The 27,896-nt window shown below is 34.2% G+C and overlaps 4 protein-coding genes across 6 annotated transcripts; 3 read left to right on the plus strand and 1 right to left on the minus strand.

Moving 5' to 3' along the window:
* Nucleotides 1-500: 500 nt before the first annotated feature.
* LOC133287733 (elongation factor Tu, mitochondrial) lies at nucleotides 501-4,821 on the plus strand. The gene is made up of 12 exons (XM_061485400.1): nucleotides 501-745; nucleotides 893-968; nucleotides 1,128-1,220; nucleotides 1,354-1,428; nucleotides 2,310-2,414; nucleotides 2,526-2,616; nucleotides 2,755-2,960; nucleotides 3,364-3,447; nucleotides 3,675-3,740; nucleotides 3,825-3,887; nucleotides 4,040-4,280; nucleotides 4,456-4,821. The coding sequence occupies exons 1-12, from the start codon at nucleotides 564-566 to the stop codon at nucleotides 4,524-4,526; spliced, it is 1,353 nt and encodes a 450-aa protein (XP_061341384.1). The 5' UTR covers nucleotides 501-563; the 3' UTR covers nucleotides 4,527-4,821.
* A 613-nt stretch (nucleotides 4,822-5,434) lies between these two features.
* LOC133287721 (uncharacterized) lies at nucleotides 5,435-11,021 on the minus strand. 2 transcript variants are annotated; one of them, XM_061485385.1, is made up of 5 exons: nucleotides 10,836-11,021; nucleotides 9,750-9,930; nucleotides 8,693-9,107; nucleotides 7,781-7,861; nucleotides 5,435-6,187 (listed from the first exon to the last, which is right to left on the minus strand). In XM_061485385.1, the coding sequence occupies exons 1-5, from the start codon at nucleotides 10,932-10,934 to the stop codon at nucleotides 5,692-5,694; spliced, it is 1,272 nt and encodes a 423-aa protein (XP_061341369.1). In that variant the 5' UTR covers nucleotides 10,935-11,021; the 3' UTR covers nucleotides 5,435-5,691. The 2 variants fall into 2 exon arrangements, with proteins under 2 accessions (XP_061341369.1, XP_061341368.1); XM_061485384.1 differs by having other exon boundaries at nucleotides 5,435-6,190.
* A 4,219-nt stretch (nucleotides 11,022-15,240) lies between these two features.
* On the plus strand, nucleotides 15,241-23,373 carry LOC133287681 (BTB/POZ and MATH domain-containing protein 2-like). 2 transcript variants are annotated; one of them, XM_061485338.1, is made up of 4 exons: nucleotides 15,241-15,892; nucleotides 20,112-20,460; nucleotides 21,914-22,190; nucleotides 22,926-23,373. In XM_061485338.1, the coding sequence occupies exons 1-4, from the start codon at nucleotides 15,465-15,467 to the stop codon at nucleotides 23,102-23,104; spliced, it is 1,233 nt and encodes a 410-aa protein (XP_061341322.1). In that variant the 5' UTR covers nucleotides 15,241-15,464; the 3' UTR covers nucleotides 23,105-23,373. The 2 variants fall into 2 exon arrangements, with proteins under 2 accessions (XP_061341322.1, XP_061341323.1); XM_061485339.1 differs by lacking the exon at nucleotides 21,914-22,190 and having other exon boundaries at nucleotides 20,112-20,430; nucleotides 22,952-23,373.
* A 1,595-nt stretch (nucleotides 23,374-24,968) lies between these two features.
* Nucleotides 24,969-27,874, plus strand: LOC133287683 (sm-like protein LSM2). The gene is made up of 3 exons (XM_061485340.1): nucleotides 24,969-25,084; nucleotides 25,162-25,320; nucleotides 27,472-27,874. Exons 1-3 carry the CDS (start codon nucleotides 25,082-25,084, stop codon nucleotides 27,589-27,591), a joined length of 282 nt encoding a protein of 93 aa, XP_061341324.1. The 5' UTR covers nucleotides 24,969-25,081; the 3' UTR covers nucleotides 27,592-27,874.
* The last annotated feature ends 22 nt before the right edge of the window (nucleotides 27,875-27,896 follow it).

Here is a 27,896-nt window from a genome sequence, read left to right on the forward strand (position 1 = left end):
AATTTAACTAATTCATAAGCATTTTAAGAAAGACATATCTTTGCATTTCTTATTGCATCAAGGGTTACGTCGAACCAGAATTATTTCCATTAAGCCAAAATAAATTTTTCATAATTTAATTTATCTTTCTTTCCAAATAATCATATTTATCTTTTGTAAGTAAAACAACTTTTTAAATGTTTATAATAATTTACACAAAGAACTTAAAGTAACCATTTTTAAATGAATATATAATGGGATTACATTTTCACTATTCCTTATATATAACCAGACTTCCGGCCCTTAATCTTTTTTTTTTTTTTAAATTTTGTTAATTTAAATAAAATTGATGATAACTCGAACTTAAATTATTTGTCTTTATAAAATTCTTTTTCGTCCTCCGAAATAAACTGGTGGTTGCAAAATTTGGGCCGGACGAATGTTACGGGTTGGTGTCGGAAGCCCATTCTAAAACCCCGAACCTTTAGTGAGTCACTCACCTGTGTCGCGTCGTGTGCTAAAACCCTCGCCTCTGCAACTTCAACTCCAACCTGCTAAAGCCTAGGGCTTCGTTCTTCTCTTCAATGGCTACCATTGCTCTCAGAAATTCTTCTTCTACTTCCAAGCGTCTCTTCCCCTACTCCTCTCAAATCTACTCTTCCTTCTCTCGTCCCTCCAATTCCCCTCTCTCTAATCCCGCTTTTCCAAATGACACTACCTCTTCTTCCAATCCATGGTGGAGATCCATGGCCACTTTCACTAGAACGTGAGTCTTTCTCCTTCAATCACTTCGAAGCCTTATTTACTCTATATTGTTTCAAGAGAATCAAATTTTGGAAGTTATTTTGAACTTTGAAGATAAGTTCTCGGATTTGTTACATTTTCCCTTTCCTCTTATTGTTTTTGCTGACAGAAAACCTCACGTTAATGTCGGAACTATTGGACATGTTGATCACGGGAAGACTACGCTCACTGCAGCAATTACCAAGGTTTCAGCTTCTTCATCTCTCTCTACATTTCAATATTTGTTCAATCCATGTTACTCCAGTAACTATAATATGGCCTGTGGTGTGGATGAAGCAAAAAGAGGATTTAGTATTTTTACTCAATTAGCTTATGAAGTTGTCTATATTATGAGGTTTGATCAGGTGCTAGCAGATGAAGGGAAAGCTAAGGCTATTGCCTTTGATGAAATTGACAAGGCTCCTGAAGAGAAGAAGAGAGGAATCACAATTGCAACGGTTGGGACTTACGATGCTTATTCATTCAGGCAGGCCTTTTTGGCCATGCAATGAATTAACATTATTTTCTATCTCACTACTTCGAGAGTTCCTTTCCTTTAGATTTAAACTTGCTCAATTCTTCAATTTTCAGGCACATGTTGAGTATGAGACCACGAAAAGACACTATGCACATGTAGACTGCCCTGGACATGCAGATTATGTTAAAGTAAGCTCAAAAATTTGGTCTATTCTCTCCAAGAAAGAAATTTGTTATCATAAGTACTAATTACCTAGCTACAGCTGGGTGGCTAAATTGTGAAAGAGAAGATTGAACTCTTATACCTAGGATTGTTAATATAATAAAATTAAGTAATTTGAACAGATAATTCTCTTTTTTGAACGTATATTACTTATTGTTAAATGTGGAATTTAACATATTTTGGTGCTATTAGAGCTTGATCTTCTATTCAAATTTCAAAATGGGATGGAAAATTTAAGGTTGGAAGAGGATTTGTTTCGAACCAAAACATTTTATATTAAAAAAAAGAAAAAATCTTGCAAAAATTTGTCATGGCTTAGGTTGTAAAGTGTCAATTCAACCCAAAACCTTAAGCAATTAATTGAAGAGCACATTAATGGGTTTATATTTCTCTAATATGTCCTCTTACATAAGAGCCTATTGAGCTTGAAGGGTGGACAATACACGTGCCCATCTACCTGAGCTTAGAAACTCTACAATATTAATTATTTATTAATGAAACGAGTGGCGATGAAGATTGAACTAGTGATCCTTTGATCACAGAAAGGCTTTGATACTATGTAAAGAACCAATTCGACCCAAAAATTTAAGCTATTAGTTGAAGGCCATATTAATGTTTTTATATTTCTCTAACATAGGTGCATCTCAGATTACTGCAATCTTATGAACATTAGTGGCTTTAGCATTCCAGCATGCCTTAATGCACCTACCGTGTTCATCTGATGGTTTTCTTTAGCGTAAATCACAAAATAATTCTTATTCAGTCATTACACTATTGCATAAGTTATGTTTCTTCAATTTTGTCCTTGTTAAATTGTGCACATATTTAAAAATTGTATGTTTTGCAGAATATGATAACAGGAGCTGCCCAAATGGATGGTGGTATACTTGTTGTATCTGCACCTGATGGACCTATGCCTCAAACCAAGGAGCACATTCTCCTTGCTCGTCAAGTAGGTATTTTATGAAAGTGGTTAGTAAATAGACAAAGCATACTTTTAAGGCTACAGTTTCCTCCTTGTTTCTATATTAACGTACACATTATCTTTCAATGCATTGTATAGGTTGGTGTGCCATCTCTTGTGTGCTTTTTAAATAAAGTTGATGCTGTTGATGATCCAGAGTTGTTAGAGCTTGTTGAAATGGAGCTCCGTGGTAGGGTGTTTCACTAAGACTTTCCCTTCCCTCCCTAGTCCCTACTCATATAAAGAATACACCCGCATAACTTTCTCTAGTTCTCCTCGTGTTTGTTTAAACTGTAAAATATATTCATGTTAATTACGTATTTGGCAGAGCTTCTGAGCTTCTACAAGTTCCCCGGGGATGATATTCCCATCATTAGAGGTTCAGCATTGTCTGCTTTACAGGGTACAAATGAAGAGATTGGAAAAAAGGCCATTCTAAAATTAATGGATGCTGTAGATGAATACATTCCCGACCCTGTTCGCCAGCTTGACAAGCCTTTCCTAATGCCCATTGAAGATGTGTTCTCAATTCAGGTAAAAGGACACGGACTTCTTTTCTGTTAGCTTTTCATATTTGAAGAATGCCAATGCATTGAAGTAAAGAGAGCTTGGTTACAATATTCTTAAGATATTTGTTTGTTAGTATTGTGGTATTTCTAATCATGTATTATAGTGCCCTACTGTTGGCAGTGACACGGCACACTGTGGTGTTTATCTAATTTTCAACTGGATATGATTCTTTGAAAGACAAAGTGTTGCCTCATTTTTTTTCTTTTTTTTTAATGATAGAATATCGATATTTCTATTCTTCAATGCTGTTAAGTGCTCACAAAATCGGCATTGATTTCCTCTTGTATATTGGAAAGGAACATCGTAATTATAACAATGATTTCCAGAATGTCACTTCAGATGCTTAATATGTTTAATTTTGTTGAAGGGTCGAGGAACAGTAGCCACTGGCCGTGTTGAACAAGGGATCGTGAAAGTGGGTGATGAAGTTGAGGTCTTGGGTCTAATGCAGGTGTGTTCGTTGAATCATTTCCTGGATTTAAGGCTGCCCTCTTATTGTCGTCATTCCTTTTTACTAATCTGCCATTTGCTGCTTTCTTTTGCTTCTATTTTTTTTGTTTGAGATTAGTGATGATTAATAGTTCTAAGATGGGCGCTCATTTTTTGTTGTATATCAGAGGTTTTGGTAAATTCCTTGTATCACAATGGTGGTTCCTAAAACTGAGTTTTCCTTTGTAGGGTGGTCCTTTGAAAACAACAGTAACTGGAGTTGAGATGTTCAAGAAGATTTTGGATCAAGGGCAAGTGAGTGACTGCTAGATTCATCTACAAGGGCTATTTACATAGCATACATATATTAAGCTAATATGGATTTTTACATTTTCTTAGGCAGGTGATAATGTTGGTCTTCTTCTCCGTGGACTGAAACGTGAAGACATTCAACGTGGTCAGGTTAGTTGCAATGATCAAGATCTTTCTTTTGGTTAGACCTTAGACCTTGTAGCAACATGCAAGAGAACTGTATATTATCTGTATTTTTTTCAGTAGAATCTGTATAGTTTTGAATTCAAAATACTTTCCTAATGCTGCCTTATATTGAAAAGGTTATTGCCAAGCCTGGTTCTGTTAAAACATACAAGAAATTTGAGGCAGAGATATATGTACTCACAAAGGATGAGGGTGGGCGACACACTGCTTTCTTCTCTAACTATAGACCTCAGTTTTACTTGAGGACTGCTGATATCACTGGAAAAGTAGAGTTACCTGAAAATGTTAAAATGGTTATGCCTGGAGACAACGTCACTGCTGTGTTTGAATTGATTTCAGCTGTTCCACTTGAAGCAGGTCAGTATGACTTGATTTAATGAAAAAAGACTCTCATTTCAGCATGTTACTCAACCACAATACATACATTTTCCATTTGCTGCAATATTATCCTTACCATATGCTGAATATTAATTGTACATTTTATGCTGTAAGTGTGGAAACTTTGCCTTACTGCTTGCTGTTGATTTTACAGGACAGAGATTTGCCTTGAGAGAAGGAGGCAGAACAGTTGGTGCAGGTGTGGTGTCAAAAGTGCTGAGCTAATGTGCGCGATATGTGATTCATCTTTTAGTCTACACATTTGCAAAAGGGGATGGAAGTCCCGAAACCAGACTATTATATTGAAAATCAAACCATATGGCAATCAATTCATATTTAGCGGTTGTGTTGGATGAAATTGATTAAATTGAGTAAATTTTAGAGAAGCTCATCTTCATTGTTCAATTTTGTAGTGCATAATTTGTCAACATACTATTGACCGCGATCCTGTTTTATTAAAAATAATTTGTGAATCATCTTTACATGTGTTTGAAGTCCAGCCCGTTGATGTTGGGTTTTGCAAATGTTTGATTACATCTAGTGCTTTCAGATATAAAGAGACAAATTTGTAAGCTGTGTTTATAATTTATTACTTGATGTACTGGACCTGATGAGGTACTGCATTGCCCCCTAGCATGAAAATAAATTAAAACTGAATTCTTGGGATATATATATTTGAAGGATTGTGGTTGTAAATGTAATTAAGGAGTTAAAATCAACTATAATTGAGGAATAAACATCACCAGTTTTCCTCATTAAGCTGCGAGATTAATTAAGTTAAATAAATCGGAATGACTTGAGATGGCCTCTTCATAATCAATGCTCGTAGTTTTGCTTATTATACAATTAAGTGCATATTTCTCACATAGGGTGAGCTGGACAATTTCCATTAACCTTCATAGCTCCCTGCTTTCGACTGGATAGTGGAGATCCGTTCGCAATGAAAAATGTGAGGAATGTGAGATTGTTATACACCATTTTATAAACCTAGGGTGCTAAATATTCGCTCATGATTTGTAGGCCCATTTTATAGGATCTTTGTTCATTCCTTGGTGGACTGCACAAGTGTGGTGAGAACTTAAAAGTTTTTAGGTGAGTATAAGGGCAATTTTGACATTCTATTTTTTTGGCGTAACTACTAATTTCTACAGTATATTAACTTTAACAGTCAAGTAACAAAGAAAGTCAGCTGATTGATTCCATTGCAAAGTTCTATAGTACAAACTACAATCCCAAGCTGGGTTAATAGAAACTAGGACATTGACTACAGGAGCTGATTGTTGACCAACTTCTTGCCTTGAAGATCTCATAGTGGAACCAGATATAATTGAACATTACCAGTTAGGTATGGCATTTACAGTTCTTCAAACTTCATCTTTGGAGATGTTACTCAAGCAAGCCTTAGCACTGCCACCACTAGCAATGCTGCAGCTCTAAAGTAAATATCTCCTATGTTCTTATCCAGTTTCTGAATAATTTCCTCTTCTTTCAAACCCAACTTTTCTGCATTCTTGCTGATATTGACAACTGTGGCCCTTAGCTTATTTACTGCCCAAGAAAGCCAAACCAATCCAAATCCGAACCCAGTGTTGAACAAGTTAGAGGCACAAAGGGGAACCCTTCCACAAGCTAGCTTACAGAATACAGATAGCAGGACAGCAAGGCCAGTCCCAGCAATGCCAGCAGAAAATTGTGTCAGGAGCTCAGGAAGCTCAGTGCCAGATTTCTTCAATGTAAGAATTGCTGTTTTCCGACGTTGCTTCTTGTCAACCATCAAGGACAGAAGGCTCTCACATGCATGTACATAGTTCTTCTTGTAGAGATCCCTTTCCCTGCCTAGTTTCTTGTTCTTTTTTGGTGATGGCTTGAGTTTGACTTTCTCAGGACTGCTAAGCAAAGAGAAAAGCATTACTTTTATAATATTTCTTGAGCATGAAATCACTAGTCATTATAGATTCAGTAGATGAGACCATCCACAACTGGGTAGATACATTCAACTAAATGAAAGTAATAAAGCAGCCCAACAATTCAACATGATACCTCTATATCATCATGTCATAAAAATTTATCCATACTCATGTACACTGTCAGTATTAAAAGAAAGATTTAATGTTTCTCTTACAAGTTGGAATAATATTACCTCCTATAGACATAAGGGAGGGGTGGGCCCTATAAGGAGAAGAGAGTGAGAAAAAAAGGAGCCCATCCACTCCTCTGTATCTGTAGGAGATAACTTTATCTCCAACTCGTAGGAGAAACATTAAACCCTTAAAAGAAACTCTTCTTTCTCATCGGCGAGTATTCAAGAGATCAGTTCAGATGGACTACATCATAATCTCAAGTGTGGATGAACCGATGAAATAAATTGCAAAAAAGTGATTTTAATCCCTCATTAGATGAAAAGCCCCTTCAAAAAAGCTCCATTTGTTTTACAACTTTGAATAAAAAGTAGCTTCCTAGAGAAACATTTATAATTAAGATCAGTTACCCAGAAAATAATTCTAATTAAAAACATTTCCTTAGAAAATAATATATCATAGTATTTGTGTTCGATTTGTTCTTGGAAATGAATTCTCATTCTTCACAAATCTGTTTCCGTTAAAATGTAATATAAAATCATTCACGTGTCTTCACTTAACAGGCTTTGGGGAGAGTTGGTTCATGATATGGTATTAGAGCTTCTAAAAACCAAGTAATCTAGAGTTGATCTTTGTTGCCTCGACTCTTCAAATAAAAAGTTGAATTTTAATACAAAGTAGGTGGGAATGTGCATGCTTCAAGCCTAAAGGGATCTTGCATGAAGGGGCATAGATGTTCGCAATGAAGCAGCTTAATAATGTCTCAAAGGTTTCAAGAAGCGCCTAAAATAAGATTTACTACTGCAACCTGTTAGGACCTCAATTAATACGAATGAAAGGTATACATGAGAAAGAAATTCCATTGGACCCAAGGTAGTTGGAGGAGAGAGAATTTGTTATGAGGAGGCAGCAGTATGTGTAAGTTTTAGGTAGTGGGCTGTGAGGTAGGCATTCTGTTTTGTATTGTTGAGAATTATAGCTGAGGCTTGGGGCTGGAGAATAGTTTCTCTCAGCAAGGGGCAATAGTTCTGGGGAGGCCAGACCTTCTGGTTCTCTTTGTCTTAATGTAATTACCTATTTTCAGCAATGATAATCCCACTGAGTTGTTCTTTTCACTTATTCTCTATCACACACAACCCACATTCTCCTAGATGTTTTTGGAGGGGGGTTGCAGTAAAAAAAAAATACTTAGTCTTGAACCTTTTGTGGCATATACATGAGTTTGTTTTCTTAAATTAACTTTTAAAATTCAAACTATAGAAACAGGCAAATGCTCAGCAATTTAAATGCTAAATAAGAGTGAAGGCAGAAGATAAAAATATTTAATTTTTCCTGACCAATATCAGAGCATATCCCAGTCAGAAAACAGATCAACAGTCAGGGTTAGTATATTCTGCTTACCTCCTTAAAGGAGCAGTTAAGGTAGATTGAATATTCAATATGGAGGATTGACTTCTGCCCTCTGCTTCATTGATATTCACCCTGTCCATACAGAATCTCAGCAAAAATCAGTTCCTTGATACAAAACTAACAATAATAGACTGTCAAATCTGGAGATTAGAAAGTGATAGTTGATATTTATTACTGAAGAACATAATGATAATATCAAAATTTTATTGAAATTTCAATTGAAGCAAGGAATCAACATGAATACCCAAGTTAATCAATTGATTTAAACTGATTTATGTTAATTACCGTACATGCATTCATATTTTTATGGTCTTTGACCAGGTTATCCCCACATGCATTGCTGTGAGACTAATCTATTGGGTATTGTTCCAGCTGGCTACTAAGGTCCTCCCAACAATTGTATTCTCCAGGATTTGAACTTTAACCCTCCCAATAATTAGTATAAAGTATACATGCATTTATATTACCTCTGTTTCCTCAGTGCTACAGATTTAACCTAAGTTTCTTTACTCTACATCAGTGATCCATTCTCGATTATGCATGAATGTGGATACAATATTTAAACTGGTTGTTATGAATATAATACATTGCAGTCAACAATTTCAAGGCTTTATCATGCAAAGACTCTGGTATCTATACAACCTCTAAAAGGATAATATTTTGTGAATATAATAGAGAAGAGGCATATCATTTGCAAACATATTTTGGCAAATCTTTTAATTTGATGTTGAAAATCTAAATAACGCATAACGGTTAATGCTAATCCAAAGATCAACATAGTTTACAAAGAAAATTGTTCCGTTCTAATATGAAAAATTAAATTATCAAATAGTCCTTTCGATGCCAGGATAGTCAGAATTTCATTTAATTGGTTGAAGTTTAAACAGGTCAACATATTTATACCTACTGAAGTGTGGAACAAGCATAGAGTGCTTTTCACCCTTATGTGTGTTTTTTGATAAGTATGACTCAGCAACCACAAAAAGAAGATCTTTCAGCTCAATCTCAGTACCCATATATGTGATTTGACCATCTGGATGAACTGTAATCTTTGAAGTAAGGCCTGAAACTTGAACAAAATCCAGCAAAGGCTTCTGGATGTAGAATTTGCTATTCGGGTATATAAGAGATGACACTGGTTGTTGAGTTTCATCAATGCCTGACAACTGCAAATTCATCAAGTCCGATAACAAGGATAAATTTGCTCCATCTATCCCTCTTTCAGCAGTACCGGACATTAAGAACTTTGAAATTTTATCATGCTTAGAACACTGTTCAACAATGCCAAAGCTGAAAAGTACTGCATTTGAGCAGGTTGCTGCAACCAAAGAAAAATAATGTTACTCAAAAGTCAGAAACTCAGGATAAGATACATAACATAAAAACACACAGGATTTAGCAGCATAATTCATCTTAAGCATTCGTCGCAACAGTAAATACATCCAAAATAAAAGTTATCAACCATATTTTTTGTCATTTGCTCCCCAGTCTTTTACATTAATGAAGCAAATTAGTAATACATTAACACCTAAGAGAACAAGCCAGTCTTCACTAACTACTCTAATCTATTGGTTATCAGATTTGACATCTTGCCACTAAATTAACATATGGAAGAAAGATGCACAATCAATAAACAGAGACAGACACAATCCATCCCCAATGGTACCATACCACATTCAATGAAATTTTGGAAGTCAACAAGAAACAGGAAGCAATCAGAGAATGTTAAAATATGAAATGTATTCCTATTTCTTTAATTAGAAGATACTATTCAACAAGAACTTAAGTGTGGTAGCTAGCCAAACGTGCAATATTTCCACATGACTAGTCAGCGGGTATAGTGAGTACTGTTACTTGAACTTTTCACATGTTCTACACCTTTACTAATGCATGGAAACAATCAAACAATAATCTAACATTATAGAAAAAGTTAACCATAGAATGGTTGGATTAAACATGCCTTGGACATCACTAAGCATGGGCCTTTGAGCTGAAAAGTCAACATTGACAAACTGATTGTACCCGAACCATTCACTTTGGGATTTCCTTGACTCATCACATGGATTTGGCTTAAGACAAGGAGACTGATATCTGATCATATCCGGTTTTGCTACAGTAGAAGGCAAGAATGTTTGATAGCCCTGTCTTGAAAAAATGTCAAAAAAGGAATCAGCAATAAAAAATTATGCATACACAATTGTCCAGTCTACTCAGTCAAACTGCATAAGTAACCAATTAACCATACAGACAATATAAGTAGCAGAACCATGTAAACTATATCGAGTTCGGAATTTTAATAAAGCATTATAATGATTTATGACTTCATGGCAGATGCAAACCTTTTGACACTATCAAAACCAAGGCTATATTTGGATGGAGGAAGAGTTCTGAAGGAAAATTTTTTGTTCTAGGTAAACATTCCCTTATTTGAGAATTCATTAAAATAGGGGAATGAAACGAGAGATTATCTTGTAACCTTCAAATCATCCCTTATTCATTTTTATTTTTCTCTAAAATTTTAAATGAAAAATTAGCCTTTCTCTCCCTTCCCTTCCAAGCTACTCCCACGTAAGGTGTAGTGTTTTAGAGAAAAAGGGGAGGATAAATTTTTCATTTTTGAATTGAGAGAATTATAAAGTATTTATAAAATTGACAAAGAGATAATTGAAAGGTTACATAATAATCTCTCGTTCCATTCCTTCAATTTAAGAAGAAGAAAAAAATCTTAAATTAGAGAATATTTAATTAAAATTAAAAATTTATACTCTTTTTCCTTTTCCTTCATGACCCTCCTTTCCAGCACTCATAATCTAGCAATCTCAAAACTATATCATTCGGGGAAATTAACGAAGGATGTTTTAGTAAAATTTATATAAGAAAGAAACCATAAAAAATAATTTTCCATAATAACATTAATTAATATTAATATTAATAATGTTCAAACATAATATAATATCCCTATATGACAATCCAATAACAAGCAATTAAAACCAGCAAAATGTCAAAACATGCAGAGATTTTGATATGATAAAGGAGATGTTGTTACCTTCATATTGGTGGTGGGCAAGCCCAGTTCTTGGTGTAAAAGAAGCCCTGGACCTGGAGGGTAACCATGAGAAGCCATCAAACACAGTCTCTGCAGCATGTTTCAAACAAGTTAGTTGGAGGTTCTGTAACCAACAGTTGCCTCCTTTCCTGCCTCGGTCACACCCCAATCCTCTTATCCCTCCCTCAGTTCACACCTTATATACCAAAGTCCAAAGATTTTCCAAAGTTTAGGTTTTATATGTCCTATTTGTTCTGTTCAAAAAAAAATAAAAAATTAAAATAAAATACAAGATCTACACTTGTTTAACCTAATAGGAGAGCTAAAAAATTTTTTGTGATTGAACAAAATTAAATGATTTTAAAAAATTTAAATAATAATAATAACAAATATATAATTAAATAAAATTATTCACACTCTATAAATCTCACTACATAATTAATAATGTAATATAACATAAACATAAAAAATACTCAAATTAATTGGATAGATTACAAAAAAAGAAAAAGAAATTGATCTTATCATGTTTAAATTTATTTTGTATATAATTTTCAATTTATAATTTTATTTTTCTTATCATGTTTATTTATTATATATTCCTATTTGGATAGATATTAAATTTATTTGAGATTGGTTGAAAACAAATTCTAGTATTATAATATTTAAATTTTTTACCTATTTTTAAAATCTTAATTTAATTATTCTTAATTTATTTATTTATTTATTATATATTGATATCTAAATTTATATTAAATATGTTTAAAATTAACTAAAAACAAAATTAACTTTATTATGTTTAAATCTATCTTTTATATATTTATTAAATTAATTTAAATATTACCTTTCACAAAATTAAAGACAACATAACCAGTAGAGCCCGCAAAACGGGCTCGGCTCGGCAGGCCAACTTGCCCAATCTGCTAAATCGGACGGGGCGGGCCGAGTTTTTCAACCCATGTCAAAAGTGGGGCGGGGCAGACTCATTTTATGGCGGATTGATGGTGGGCATAGACGGACCGAGACGAGTCAATGTAAAATAGGCTCGGACTGGTGGGCCAACCCGCCAAACGGGACGGGGCGGGCTAGCTCGTTTTTTGACGGGTTGATGGCGGTAAGGTGGGGCGAGGCGGGATGGGCCACCCATTTTGCCACCTCTAATAACCAGCAACATTTAACATGATAGGTGGTGTCGAACATGACAAATCAACAATAATATTAATAGGGGAATGGTTTATGCTTCAAAGCAACAACAACAAAAAATTGTCTGTCTTTAAGAAAAATGACACATTTATGATTTCTCTCTCACCTTTTTTCTCTCCGCGATAGATAAATTTTTTTTTGCCTTTGAAATAGAAATCATTTCCTCGTTACAATTGATTCAATAAATGAGTGAAGTCCATAAAAAAAATCAAGTTAAGATGCATTTATTGATTATGTGTGTAGGAATGACTAATTTTCTCCTTGAAAAGAGAAAATCATTTCCCATTATATTAGTTTTGAAAAGTGAAAATGGGTGATCTCAATTCAGGTTTTAAACTGCACTACTTATTTGAATTCAGGATCCCATCCTTTTTCTCACATTTTCTTTTTCATTGCTTTCCAATTTTCAATTCATCTTTCTTTCCTCTTTGAACTCATTTGAGGACTATTCTTTTCTTTTCCTTCTTCAATTGCTTAACTTCTAGTGGACTTACCTCAATTTGAGTCACATATTACCCCATACACAATTTGTGCAAAAGTCAGCGTACCTGCCACGTGGCATGCATGCAAGATGTACATGAGAATCCATGACTTATATTCACATGAAAATGATACGCGTTGTGCAAAACGCAATACGTTACCAACATACTTTGATTTTTGTATAATTTCACACGTGAGATGATGGAGATCTTAAAAAAGAAAAAGAAAAAAAACACATACACTTCTCGGGAATGAATATTCTACATTTTCTGTTATTTACCGTAACATATATGATATATGAAGAAAAATGGAACCCTACATAAATGCGTGCACATTATTTTTATTCTCTAGGCACTTTCTTGGAGAGAGGCTCGATGAAATGGACATGTTTGCGAAGATACAGACTACCTCCACTCTGACAGAGAGACCCTATGAAACTTCACTGTTCCTTGGGATTGACTTTGGGCTTTTCCTGCGCAGCTTAGGTGGAAGGTTAAAGTTTTACATGATCTGGTCATTCAAAATTTTTGTGTCTATTTTTTTTTCATTAATAATAATTGAACCCTACTTATTTTAGGGGAAAATGTTTATCCTATTTTGAAGGACACTAGAGTATTACATATGGATTGCACGAAAAAAAAAAAAAGAAATCGGTTTGTTTGTCTCGTAAATGTTAACGCAAATCGTAAAAGTACATTGCTGTATTTTAGCTTGTCCTACAGTCATCAAAAAATTACAAAATTTGACTCGACTTTGTTTAGTATTTCTCAAAGATGGATTTTTATTTATTACAATAAGAATAAATAATTATTTTTTTGCAAGGAGTTGTGTCATTAGTATTTGGATTTTGACAAATTTTGTATTTACATAAATTAAAACCAGATTTAGGAATTTAATTATAAAGAGAAAAAAGGGTGAAATTTTAATTTAATTATAAAAATGTGTTGGTAGGTAGGGCGAGCTGGCCCTCCGGACCGAGCCAAATTTGTCACCTTTAACTGTCAGCATTTTATATTAGCATGTAATAAGTTTTTATATTTATCAACACAAAAAAGGTTCTTATAGTTGTATCTAGATTACTATCTATTTATGTTTTATATAGTTGCCTCTAAATTGATTCTCTAAGATGTGTGTATTTGTGACATATATATTAGATGAAGAGTTGACAAATATTCTAGTTAGTATGTTTAATATTCTAACAAATACTTCATAGTTGAAGTTGAATGTGGTAATATCAAAAGACTATTCATTAGCTTAATTGCATAAGTATAACTAATTATTCACAAAATTAACATATATATAGGCATATATTTAATGCATGGTATTTAATCTCAATAATACTTCAACTCTACCTCAATAATTTGGTGAAGAATATGAAAAGTCAACTACTCACTAGTTTGGAAATAGCTAGTCATAAATAACATTAAAATAATGATATACTGAAAAATATTGAATAGTCATTCCTTTTAATTGAATAATTTATTCAAATAATATAAAAACTATAAATGCACAAATAATTAATTAAATATACTATATTAATAAGGGAGGGGTTATATTGACAAATTTTTCTTCTTCCAAACTACAGTAAGTCTGACTAGTCAGACTTCAATCAAGAGTGTCTGACTAGTCAGACTTAGTGTAGTTTGTAAGAAAAAAAGTTTGTCAATATAACCTTTCCCTACTAATAATATATTGTTTTCAAAAATAATATAAACAATTCACACAATAAAGTATAAAATAATGAACATGGAATATCAACAAACATGATGTAGAAAACTATAAACGCACAAATAATGAGTAAGATTAAGCAAAATAACAGTTTGAAAAGATGAAGAAGATAAACAGACATATATAGAAGAGATATGTGCATAAAAGTTGATTATCAATGAAAAATTTGCGGTAATACATATCCTATATATATATATATATATATGAAATAAGGAGGTTTTTTGAACTTAACAATAATATTACTAATAGACTCAACATTTTTGATGCCAAAAGTATTCGTATTATTAATAGACTTATCAATTTTCGGTACAGAAAATAGTGGCATTATGAATGGACATAACAATTACCCATGCATGTGGTAGAGAGATATTATTACGGATGTTTGCCACTAATTAATACTGAACTCTTTTTCCACTTATATGGATTTTAAATTTCGAATTGAAAAAGTTACTAAGGGAGGAAATTTTTAAAGACATTTCAAATGTGAACACAAAGTGGATATTGAAGAAGAGAATGACACGTCAACAAAGTTTTTAAAGAGTGATTTTCCTCTTTATATATAGATAGATTTATGTCATTTTAAATGATAGTAAGACACAACGTAATATTTTTTATTTAAAATTTAAACTTAAAAAAAATCACTCATTTTTTTTCCATAATTTTCAATTTTCATTACTTGCGTCTTTATCTAATTTAAAATGATATAACTTTATATCTTTTAAAATCACAAACATTAAATCCCTTATTTAATGCAGAAAGAAATAAACAAAAATTGTACACTTCACGTAAAACTTCAACTCTCCACTCCCCGTACGTGTTTTACATTAACTTATTTATCTTTCACAGGACACGTGAGCGAGTGGGTCAAGAATGGTAGAAAAAAATCTATTAACTTATCTATAAAGCCATTTTATTGTTCAAGTGGCTTTACACGTGTTTTACATTTCTTATTTATGGTAAAATTTATTATTTTATCTAGAAAACTGAATCTGTCATTTCATATCTTAGTTTTCTGCTTCATTCTTTCTCCTTCTCTCTCTGAATCGAAACCCTAGAAATTCATCTTCCAGATTCTGACAAGTTTCCCTAACGGAACCCTAGATTTTCTAGTCAAACTCTCAATTATCCAAATCAGATAGTCCAATCCCCCCACCTCAATCCCAATTCCTTCTTCGTTTCGCAAATCCCTCGATCGGTCGTTTCAGTTACGGTGGCTCGCGGATGGGTAAGATTCTCCGAGAAACCGCGAAGCCATCTTCGAATTCGTCATGCCCGTCTCCGTCTTCCGTGCCGGCGACGACCTCGTCGACGTCGGTGACCGAGACCGTGAAAGGTTCGCACCATTTCAAGATCACGGGGTATTCGCTGTCGAAAGGGATTGGGATTGGGAAATACGTGGCGTCCGACATGTTTTCTGTGGGTGGGTACGATTGGGCCATCTATTTTTACCCTGATGGAAAGAGCGTCGAGGACAATGCTACCTACGTGTCCCTCTTCATCGCGCTTGCCAGTGATGGCACTGATGTTAGGGCTCTTTTTGAGTTGACCCTTTTGGATCAGAGCGGGAAGGAGAGGCATAAGGTGCATAGCCATTTCGAGAGGACTCTCGAAAGTGGGCCTTACACTTTAAAATACCGTGGTAGTATGTGGTAAGTTGATTTTTATTTTATTTTTTAATTTGAAAATTTAACTTTGATTTTCATTTCGTCCTGCCCCTTCTCTTTTTTTATTGATTTTATGCGTTTCATAGAATATTGTCTGAAAAAAATTATATTTTTAGCTTGTGGGGTACACGGCCATGTTTTGATCCTGGTATGTTAATTTGCGTGTAATGCGTGTGACTGGAAGCTGCTAATATTTAGAGTTGAATTTTAGTTTTTAGAGTTTTACAAGGTTTGGGGTGCTACAGTTTATATTTCCATTTGAATACCTACTACCCTGCATATAGTGTATTGCGCGATCATTTTCTTTTGATATATAAGGCAAGTCTTATAGGGTGCCTTGTGTTTGTACTGTCTGTCTGATGGAGTAGGTTTCATGGAATGATTCAATGGGTGAAATCTTTTGTTCCTTGTTCCCACTAATGTGGTCGTGTGTTTGGGATGCTGTGGAAAAAGGATGAAGGGATTAATAATTTGAGAGAGATGGGGTGGGGGAAGGGTTCATGTCATTTAATTATTATTTTTTGAGATATACTCTGGTCTTATTTTATTTTTTTGAAAGTTATTAATGCTGGAGCAGTAACCAATTGGCTAAACAGAAAGAAGAACGAAACAAGGATTGTGAGAAAATACTATTCTCTTTTCTTAATTTTCTTAACCAAAAAACAACTAAAAAACAATAGGGTTCTCCAAGTCTTAAATAGGCAAAAGCAAAATAACAAAAAAAAGTAAATAATTATAATCATGCGCAATCAAAGGAGATAACGCACACTCAAACATAATCTAAAATAACAAAAGGATGTTATCAAAAAAAAAAAAAAAAAAAAAAATAACAAAAGGAAATAACTAGTAATTATTAAAATTCCCTAAATAAAGAAATAAATTATGGAAATGTCCAATCCAAGCGAGTCAGCTCGGGTGCATCATTCTCTCTCACTTGAAAAAGATTCGCCCTCGAATCTGCTTCGTCTTCATTGATATGAACTTCTTCATGTGGTAACCCAGGTGGCAATTCTTCTGGTACAATATCACCAAATTCCCTAATTAAGATTAGGACTTGTGAATGTAATTCTTTCTTGATACGCTCGTCTCCATTCGTATTGAACTGCTTGGAAACTAGAAATATTGTGAGTTCTTCTAAGGGAGTAACTGGACAAAACCCATAAACTATTCCAAAAAGGAAATAACTAGTAATTATTAAAATTCCCTAAATAAAGAAATAAATTATGGAAATGCCCAATCCAAGCGAGTCAGCTCGGGTGCATCATTAATGATGCCGAAAGCGCATAGAAAAGTGGGTAAACAGAAAGTTAGGATTTCACAAAAGAGTAACCTTCCGGTTCTCAATTTCTAATTCTCAAATTACAAAATTGAACTCATAAAATAAGGGTCATAAGCACCCTTTTATAGACTAATTACAAATTGATTCAAAATTCAAAATTCAAAATTCTAAAATCCTAAAAATAAGGAAAATTCCTAAATTAAACATAACGACAATTAACCTCTAAAAATAAATAAATAATTACAATTAAATCATTCAAAATACTTCCCAAATCTTATATTTCAAATCATGCCAAATGTATTGCTTTCCTTTTCTTGTCAAACAAATCACAATCATATCTGATGCTTCATTTAGACTTGGGTTTGATTGTAATTTGTTATATTTCAAATTACTGCTTCTTTTAACAATTTGGCCATATTTATTGGGCCACAATTCTGGTTGACTCTGGGCTTCCTGAATTAATAGTTGGGCCATGTTCAATGGGCCAACTGTAAGTGCATCATTCTCTCCCACTTGGAAAAGATTCATCCTCGAATCTTGTTTATCTCCACTGATCTGAATTTCTTTAGACAAAAATTCAAATGATAAATCTTTTTCTATGAGATCTTCATAATCTGATTCACCATCAGATTTATTATAGACAAGATTATCATCATAAATTGAATCTTCATCATAAATTGAATCTTCATCATAAGATGGATAATCATCATAAATGGGATAACTATCAATAATAGGATAATCATCATAAATTAGATTATCATCATAGGTCGGCTCATCATCATAGATCGGATCATCAACACAAACTGGATTATGATCATAGACATCAAAGTCAGGAATGCTGACTTGCATCTCGATATCTTCAAAAGTGGACTGATTTCCAGGTCGTACTTCCCAATTTTGTCCCTGGTTTAGAATCCTCAAGGGATTGACGTCCTCTTCTTCGTCATCAGATGCGTCATCTAATTCCATTCCTTCTTCGGATTGAATGCCCAACTTTGTCCACGCAAGTCGCCGCTCCAAATATTGACTTTCCATGCTCTGCACCTCCATAAGAGTTTGCTTCAAAATTTGAATTTTCATGCATACCCGCACGAGTCGTCGTTCCAAATCTTGAATTCTCTTTCTCTGTGGCCGCACACATAGTTGCTTCAAAAATTGGATTTTCTTGTCCAACGCTTGCTCAAGTTGTTCCTTCAAATCCTGGATCCGCCTTTCGAGCTCTTCATTTTCTATGTCTCGTGGGTCAATCTGACGCAGTTGTCTATATTCTTCAGGAACAAATCCACGTTCCCTACCCTCGTGACTCCGCCGTCGTCGACCTCCACGATTCTGTTCAGTCATTGGTTGAAGGCAACCTAGTGCTCTGATACCAAATGATGCCGAAAGCGCATAGAAAAGTGGTTAGGATTTCACAAAAGAGTAACCCTCCGGTTCTCAATTTCTAATTATCAAATTACAAAATTCAACTCCTAAAATAAGGGTCATAAGCACCCTTTTATAGACTAATTACAAATTGATTCAAAATTCAAATTTCTAAAATCCTAAAAATAAGGAAAATTCCTAAATTAAACATAACGACAACTAACCTCTAAAAATAAATAAATAATTACAATTAAATCATTCAAAATACTTCCCAAATCTTATATCTCAAATCATGCTAAATGTGTTGCTTTCCTTTTCTTGTCAAACAAATCACAATCATATCTGATGCTTCTTTTAGACTTGGGTTTGATTGTAATTTTTTATATTTCAAATTATTGCTTCTTTTAACAATTTGGCCATGTTTATTGGGCCACAATTCTGGTTGACTCTGGGCTTCCTGAATCAATTGTTGGGCCATGTGTAATGGGCCAACTGTAAGTGCATCATTATTTCTAATAACTGATTTTCCACCGAAATCAATATAAGAGATTTCTTCTACCTCTGGATTCTCATCGTCTTGCTCCCAATCATACTTATCGTAGATAGGGAACTCGTCATAAATTGGAGCATGAGCATCCATAACAGGATTCTCACCTTCTTGCTCTTCATCATATTCATCATAGATCGGGACCTTCAAAGACCTTTTCGACGGTGTGTGACCCGTCGATAAACTCATCTGTATGAGTGGTGCCCTCGAATTTTGGGATCTCAATCTTCACCCCAATATTAGCAAAAAAGGATTGATTTCGAGGTTGACTTCGTCGTCGTCCCTCCTCATTCCAATTCCAGAATGAGTTTTTGCTCCTTTCCTCCTCATGAGATGATCTTTCAGATTCCCTTCCTTCATCTGACTCGTCCAACTGTGTTTGGGCAAATAGTTGTTCGAGCTCCTGAATTCGCCTACCATTTTCTGCCAATGTAGCAGCCATTGCTACAATTATGGTGTGTCGCACGTCAATGTGTGGTTGTTTGCCGTCGACGTCAAGGGTGTTAACATGCCCTCTATCGCCGCCGTCGCCTCGACCCCGTCGTCCACGACCTTGACCTCGACCGCCATTGTTCTGTTTAGCCATTTATGTGACAACCAGAGCTCTGATACCAAATAATGCTGGAGCAGTAACCAATTGGCTAAACAGAAAGAAGAACGAAACAAGGATTGTGAGAAAATACTATTCTCTTTTCTTAATTTTCTTTAACCAAAAAATAACTAAATAACAATAGGGTTCTCCAAGTCTTAAATAGGCAAAAACAAAATAACAAAAAAAGTAAATAACTATAATCATGCGCAATCAAAGCAGATAACGCACAATCAACGCACACTCAAACATAATCTAAAATAACAAAAGGAAATAACTAGTAATTATTAAAATTTCCTAAATAAAGAAATAAATTATGAAAATGTCCAATCCAAGCGAGTCAGCTCGGGTGCATCAGTTATTGTCTCCCTTGTACAACTTCTGAACATATTGGTAAATGCTAATTGTTTAATACCGAGTGTTTCAGGGGTTACAAGCGGTTTTTTAAGAGAACAGCTCTAGAGACGTCGGACTACCTAAAAGATGATTGCCTCTCAGTGAATTGTAGTGTTGGTGTTGTGAGGTCACGCACTGAAGGCCCTAAAATCTATTCCATAGCAATACCGTCTTCTAACATTGGTCAACAATTTGGGCAACTGCTGGAAAGTGGTAAAGGAAGTGATGTGAATTTTGAAGTGACAGGAGAAAGTTTTGCTGTGCATAAATTGGTACTAGCAGCTCGTTCCCCTGTTTTCAGAGCCCAGCTTTTTGGTCCTATGAAAGATCAGAATACCCAGTGTATAAAAGTTGAGGACATGGAGGCTCCAGTTTTTAAGGTTTGTTTAAATGCTCTTTGTGCTTCCTATTTTTTTTTTGGCTTGTAATTTTGTTGCCGAATATGGTTTTGGTTAATATTTTTTCTCTATATCGTAACCACATTGTGCTTCATGATTTTGTGCCTTTTTTCCTTGGATTTTCCTTAATATTTCTGTTTGTCAGACATATGTCTTAATACCCACTCCTGAGCTCTGGTTCATGCATTAGTTGGGTGTATTGTTCTGAAATGGGTTTTTAGAAAAGTGTTTTAATGATTATTTCAATTTACATCTCTTTTGTAGCTTCTCTCTAATGAGAAGGGGACACACATTTCATTGTAATATACATTCCATTCAGATGAACGGGTAATAGTTTGTTTTGAAAATTGAAAATTCCTCAGCATCCCTGCCCGGTTGGTAGTATCTTACTATCTTTGGCTGTTGGATGATCACTCAATTGATGGCATTCCGCTGAGAGCACATGAACCTTTGTGAAAGATAAAAAAAAAAAAAAAACTGAAACAAGTTTTCATATAAATTAACCATTATTATGAGCTTTTTTGTGGTTCCTTAGTTTCTAGGTTCCCCACTTGTAAGTTGTACCAGCTCGCTCTGACTATATAATTGGCAAATCCCGGTGCTCAAGGCTTCTCGACTTGCTAGGGTAGAGGTGAAGGTCGATTGTACGCAGCCTTATCCTTATATTTTTGCAAAAGGGTTCTTTCCCGGACTCGAACCCAGCCTTTTTGCAAAAATGTTAGTGTAAGACTGCGTATAATCGACCTTCATTCCTATCCTTGCAAGTCGGGAAGCCTTGTGCATTGGGGTTTACCCAACTATATAATCAGAACCAGCTGGTACTACGTAGTCTGACTATATAGATCCTAAAGCTATAATTCAATCCTGCTGAATATGAAACATGAATTCAGGTACTAAAAGAAAACTCATAATGTAGCAGTTTGCATTTTGGATTGGGAGATTCACATGGCTGTTTGGCCATGGGAAGAAGTTATTTGATGCTTTTGAAGAATATATGCTTTTGCTTGAAGTTTGATTCTTTCAGATCTATAAGAACTGGACTTGTTCAAATTTTCTACGTGCTGCATGATATCAATTTGATTTTGATCTCCGAGGTTAATGAACATGATTTGATGCTTCACATAAAATAAAAAATTATTTATTTAATATCTTAAATATGCAGAGACAATTGAGTTGAAATAACAATAGAAGGTGAAATATTTTTTTTTATTGATTTTTTTTGTTTTGGATATAGTTGTAATGAAAAGGAAATGTCGTGGTTATGTTTTTGTATATACAATATGGGAACACACGCTGACTCCATGTGGTTTTTCCATACAATTAGAACATGCAAGGCTTTTGTCTAATGAGAATGTGGCAGTATTTATCTTGATAAACTATGCTGGCAATATGCATGCAGAATACTTGTCATCTGTGCCTTTTCTCTATTGTGCAGGCATTGCTTCATTTTATATACTGGGACTCGCTACCTGACATGCAAGAGCTTACTGGGTTGAACTCAAAATGGGCAACAACCTTGATGGCTCAGCATCTTCTAGCAGCAGCTGATCGGTATGGGTTAGAGAGGCTTAGGCTGATGTGTGAAGCAAGTCTCTGTGAAGATGTTGCAATAAATACTGTGGCTACAACTTTAGCCTTGGCAGAGCAGCACCATTGTTTCCAGCTGAAAGCAGTCTGTCTCAAGTTTATTGCAACCTCTGAAAATCTCAGAGGTTTGTTTTTCTTCTCTAAACTTCTACTTTGTTGCTCACAATAAAAGGAGTGCACTATAAGGGGGTAATTGTCCCCAGAAGGTCTGAAAGTCGAAGTAAACTATGATCAAGAGTTAAATTTGTTACTGAATGTTGACAGTGATGCTTGTCATTTTTCAATTTGCCACTTTTATGCCTTCCACTTTGAACTTGAATGAGAAAATGCTAAGCTGTGAAAGAATCATATGGTGATGCTTTAATGTGATCTTTTTCTTTTTACTACTAATTTATATATGCAAATGCAGTTCAGTTATTGTCCCAAGTTGATGTCGAAGTCTTGTATGACCAGTTAATTTGTACTAGTAAACCTTACGAATCCTTTTTCTTTTTCCCTCTTAGGGAGAGTTGTGAATATTTAAATTTTGCTTTTGTGCTTCCCTATTCCTCTTCTAAAAAATTATTATTATAAAAAAAGAAGACAAAGGAGTGCATAGATTGTGGAACGATTAGTACATGTCTTCCAGGATTTTAGTTTTACTTAGGGGCGAATATTTGGTATTCATATTTTGAACACATTTTTTTTGGTTGACACATCTCATATGATAGTTATGGATGGCTGTTACCAAATATTCAGTTCTGGTAAATTTATCTGGACCAATTTGAAACAAGGTTGTTCATAACATTTTTATTCTTAATCCACTTCATCCAGAAATACTATTACTACTGAAGTATTTTTTCATCTTTTTGGTTCTTCAGCTGTGATGCAAACTGATGGATTTGAGTACTTGAAGGAAAGTTGCCCATCTGTTCTGACTGAACTATTGGAGTACGTGGCTAGATTTACAGAGCATTCGGACTTCATGTACAAGCATAGGAATGAAGTCATACTCGACGGAAGCGACATAAATGGGAGGCGGGTGAAGCAAAGGCTTTAGTGTGAACACTGAAGAGCTTTACGTACAGCCCTCTTCCAATCTCCTTTTTAAAAGATAGCGGGAGCCATTGTTGTTAAAGAGGGAGATGATAATCTTTTAATAGGGTTAGAAGCAATTTTTCATTTTCTTAGCTTATTCATGTGTAAGAGATGTAAATGTAATTTGTGTTGGTGTTATTACTGTGCTGTTTGATGTAGGTTTCTGTAATATCTTGTATTTCTTTTACTGGAAAAACATTTGTCTGAAAGTATTGATCACTGCTCCGTTTGTTGTATTATTCTTTTTTGCATTTGATAATCTGAATGTTTCTTCAATCCAGCAACGTAACTCATCTTAAAACATTTGAGACGCATCTCCTGATTGAACCACCTCTATTTCATACCATTATCTCTCTATGCCAATATTTGTTTAAGTAGTGTGAGGGTGGTTATACTTATTATTATTTTAAATTTATTATTTTTATTATTTGTTTAGTTATTATTAGATTAATTTAAAATTAAGTCCAATAATAACTAAATAAATAGTAAAAGTCATAATCCATTTGTGGTTGGACTTGTTTTGGATTCCTTACCAAGATCATGCCGTCGGTTGGGACGGGAACAAGTTTTATTTCTGATATTTCTTTTAGATTAAAAGTCTATTATGTTATTTGAGAGCTGTTTAAATTATATATTTTTTTCATTTTTTGTTGTTGCAAAATTACACCTTTTATGGAGAGATAAACGTATTGTCTTTTTTTGTTTGTTTGTGATTTTTAGGGGGCGTTTGGTATAAGAGAAATTTTTTTTTATCTGGGAATCACGATTTCCAGGAATATGATGAGAAAATGAGTTTTCTGGGAATGTTATCGAAAAGTTGTTTGGTAGACTAACATATTCCTGGGAATATTGGGTTAATTTGCTTGATACTATATTTAGTTGTATTAAATTTTCCCTTTCCATAGAAATCCTAGAATACCACCTTTTGAATGGTATTCCTGGATGGTTTTTTCAAAAAAATTTACACACAAAATAAAATCCCGGGAAAATCAGATTCCCGGGAAAATTTTAAAAAACTTGTACCAAACGTAGATAAATATGATTACCACTTTCAATTTCCCAGGAATCCTAACAAAATCCTTCTACCAAACGCCCCGTTAGTGTCATCGGTAATTTGTTTCGAATACTTTGTTATTGATTTTGACATTTTGGAGTATCAAATAAAATTTTGAATTTTCTTTTATTAACTTTGAGATTTTATCTTAAATACTATATTATTTTTTAAAATCTTAAAGTCAGTAGTAAAAGTTTAAAATTAATTATAGCTAGGATTATAGAAAGATAAAAACTGATTATAAAATGCTCGTTCATATTCCGATGTTTAAATACACCGAGAGATTATACTTATTATTTTTTTTTTTAATACCTCTTATTATCAAATTTTATCCGTTGATTTTCGTCAATCTAACGGTTATAATGTATTGGGTCACACACTTATTAATTAATTATTAAATTCTAATACATTATAATCATTAGATTGACGGAAATCAACTGTTAAGATTTGGTAGTAAGAGAAACTAAGAAAAAAAGATAATAAGTATAATATTTTCCTTAAATATAATATATAAATTTTGTTTTTAAAAATACAAAAAGTAGAACATAATTTAAACTTATCTAATTTAAACTTTTCTTAGAATTAATTATAACTCGGCTTAACCTTAATTACTATGCATGGTGCGGCAGGTGCGGCGCACGTGCGATAGCGCTGTGGCCGTGCGATTGCGCTTGGGAGGGAACAATTTGACGCGGGGGCAATTTCGTCCGAATGGTAAATTTTAATATTAATAATTTTTCTATTTATATTTTGGTTCAATAGAGCGCGAGCGAGCAAGGTTAAATTCTTGTACCCCTTTTTTTTCCCACGACCACACTCCTTTTGCTCTCGCCCTGCGTAGTGCAGTGTAGTGTAGTTTCATCTTTTCTTCTTCGCCATCTCAAAATGGTAAATATTCTTTTCTTTTTTTGTTTTGGTTTATTTCTCTGATTTTCGTTTCAGTGATGGTTTTGGTTTTGGTGTAGTTGTTCTTCTCTTACTTCAAGGATTTGGTGGGGAGAGAAGTAACGGTGGAGCTCAAGAACGATTTGGCCATCAGAGGAACATTGCACTCTGTTGATCAGTACCTCAACATCAAGCTCGAGAACACTCGCGTTGTCGACCAAGACAAGTACCCACACATGGTATCTCTCTCTCTCTCTCTCTCTCTAGGGTTTATTCTTTTATTATTTCTATTACACGTTCGGTTTGAAACTCAGTAGTTGCTTTATCATATGAATATTTGGGCGACGGATGTAGGGTTTATGGTGTTTTAAAATTTAATTTGCGATTAATACGTAGATATTGGTATTTGGGTCATTTTGTCAAAATTGTCTACTTGGTAAAAATAAGGATATTCTGACTAGCTTTTTTGCTCAATCGGAATCGGCTATAGTGTTTAAGACTCGGGTGTGATACCAAACTACCTTTCCCCCTTCCTCTATGCGGGTGCTCACACACCTCTAATGTGACCTAATACAAAAAAATTAAATAAGGATTTTTTTTTTTTTTATTCTTAAATTTAATCCGTGTTTCAGTGTTGCTTATTGTTTGATTAGGTATTTAAGCACTTGAGTGCCCATCTAGATTAAATAATAGGATTGTTCTGTTACCAGAATTCAAATTTTTATTGGGGTGCCTGAGTGCGGTTAATTTTGGAAGATGGATTTAGCTGTAGATCATGATTTTATTGAGCATTTGATTTGGAAATTGAGACAAATGACTTCATCTAAAGGTATGTAGTATTTGGTTAAAGAAAAGATACAATGGAGGGAAAGGGGATTTTTTTTTTTTTTTTTTTTTCTGTCAGAAATCTAAGGGGATTTTTAAATGATTCTTTGGCAAGAAGATGAGAATAAGTGGAACTATGTAGATATGTGCTCACAGTACCATGCAGATTGAAAATTCTGTTGTATAGTTTTTTTGCCTTGACCTGGCCATAGTGCTATATTCTTATTACCATTCCTCAACTTCTAACGCTTTATCCTAGTAATGGCTTTTAGGGAACATGTCCTTCATATGTGGCATATGCTCCACATTAGGTTTCTGTTTGTGTGTAATCGAAAGAGGAAGGAGTTGCCCGTTTCTCCTTTTAACTCATCATAGTTACTATCCTTGCACTGAGCAAAAGTGAAAATAATTAAAATAAAAAGAGAAAAATTATGCTTTCAATGTTTTGATTATAGTGGTTTTCTAGATTTTATTTGTGTAATCTGTATTTTAGAAATTAATCATAGCCCAAAGGATCTTGGAATTTGTCTATTGGGTTCTTAATAGAAACATTAAATGAGATTATATATTGTCAAGACTTTGTTGATTTTTTTTTTTTTTTTTTTTTTTGAGTTTTCTTTTTTTGGGCCAACATCAGGTTTCTCATTTTCATGGTTGGTCTGTCTTTTTGTCACTCTTCTTCTACTTGGCAATTCATGTGTTTATATGAAACGGATGTATATTGAAGGTGTGTGTGGGTATGTTTGCCTCCGGTAAACTGCTTTCATTACTTTAAGTTTATTCTAAATGTTAAGGCTCAAAGGACTTATTCATGGAGGTGATGATTTTTTTACTTGATCTACATTTAAACAGAGTAGGCAATCAACAAATTGGCACAATTCTAGCAATAGTAGGAGACATTTGGGAATTTGACTGGGGCTACTGATGCTCATCCTTCCTTTTAATGTCAAGTTAATTATTCATGAATATTGAAAGATTAAAATGGTTTTAACTTATATCTCGTAGACTGTTGGAAATTGGGAAGTATGTTGGGATATGAATAATAGCTTTGCATTTGAAGGGGATGCCTCATTATTTTAACTTCTATGGGCCTGAATTTCAGGTTAGTTTGGTATGCCATTAAGAAAAGATGTGAATATGTGAGTTTGTTGTGTTATATTCTTACACCGTAGAAGATAGGATATATACTAAGGTATGCTGCTATAATAGACTAGATAAATGAGGGATACTCACTTTAAGGATATCATTGCAAACGGATTACAGAATTTAGCTTTGGATACGAGGGAATTAAATAGTTAGAATTAATGGATGTTTATACAAGTTTCTCAAATCATCACACATCACCTGTTGCATGCAAAAAAAAGTAACCTCTGTTCTTTTGCCGTTAAATTTGTTATATAGCTTATATTCGGCTCCCTTAATTTGGTATATGACCCAACTAGTTTTAATGTTGATTGTATTTTGATTCTTCACGTTGTAGCCGGTTTTACTTTAATCTATCTATTCTGGTCACAACTTAATTGTGATTGACGGTTTACGAATAACATGTTACTATTTCGTGTCAGCTTTCTGTAAGGAACTGCTTTATTAGAGGGTCGGTGGTGAGATACGTGCAATTGCCTCCAGAAGGGGTGGACGTTGAACTATTGCATGATGCCACAAGGAGAGAAGCTCGGGGTGGTTAATTTGGTTATATGGCAATTCGGGAGGCTGGAATGTCATAGATGTTATCAGTTCCTACTAAAGAAAGAAACTTTTTACAAATGTCGAGGCTATGTAACTGCATTGCTTTTTCCTTTTATTTCTCGTCCAAGCATTGTCTAATTTTACTGTGAGAAAGTGATACTAGTGTATCTGCATTGCTTTATTCTGCCCTCTATGCCTCTGTTCAAAGAAATATCACAATAAATGGAAAGCAAGTATAATGCATAAATATATATACAAAGCCTAGTACGTCAGATGTCGGAGGTGATTATTGACATATTGTCTT

Source organism: Gastrolobium bilobum, unplaced genomic scaffold (genome assembly GCF_033153095.1).
Source record: "Gastrolobium bilobum isolate Gb01-03AN ecotype WA unplaced genomic scaffold, APGP_CSIRO_Gbil_v1 utg2833, whole genome shotgun sequence".
In the NCBI taxonomy this organism is placed as follows: Eukaryota; Viridiplantae; Streptophyta; class Magnoliopsida; order Fabales; family Fabaceae; genus Gastrolobium; species Gastrolobium bilobum.

Bases quoted from the DNA above. Each gene is read 5' to 3' on its own strand.
- LOC133287733 (XM_061485400.1), top strand. From the start codon at position 564: ATGGCTACCATTGCTCTCAGAAATTCTTCTTCTACTTCCAAGCGTCTC. The intron at 1,221-1,353 runs GTTGGGACTTAC...TTCAATTTTCAG, and splicing joins GAGGAATCACAATTGCAACG to GCACATGTTGAGTATGAGAC. The intron at 2,617-2,754 runs GTAGGGTGTTTC...CGTATTTGGCAG, and splicing joins TGTTGAAATGGAGCTCCGTG to AGCTTCTGAGCTTCTACAAG.
- LOC133287721 (XM_061485384.1), bottom strand. From the start codon at position 10,934: ATGCTGCAGAGACTGTGTTTGATGGCTTCTCATGGTTACCCTCCAGGT. The intron at 7,862-8,692 runs GTATAAATATGT...CTGTATGGACAG, and splicing joins CTTGTTCCACACTTCAGTAG to GGTGAATATCAATGAAGCAG. The intron at 6,191-7,780 runs GTAAGCAGAATA...CTCTTTGCTTAG, and splicing joins TTAACTGCTCCTTTAAGGAG to CAGTCCTGAGAAAGTCAAAC.
- LOC133287681 (XM_061485338.1), top strand. From the start codon at position 15,465: ATGGGTAAGATTCTCCGAGAAACCGCGAAGCCATCTTCGAATTCGTCA. The intron at 20,461-21,913 runs GTTTGTTTAAAT...TCTATTGTGCAG, and splicing joins TGGAGGCTCCAGTTTTTAAG to GCATTGCTTCATTTTATATA. The intron at 22,191-22,925 runs GTTTGTTTTTCT...TTGGTTCTTCAG, and splicing joins AACCTCTGAAAATCTCAGAG to CTGTGATGCAAACTGATGGA.
- LOC133287683 (XM_061485340.1), top strand. The intron at 25,321-27,471 runs GTATCTCTCTCT...ATTTCGTGTCAG, and splicing joins AAGACAAGTACCCACACATG to CTTTCTGTAAGGAACTGCTT.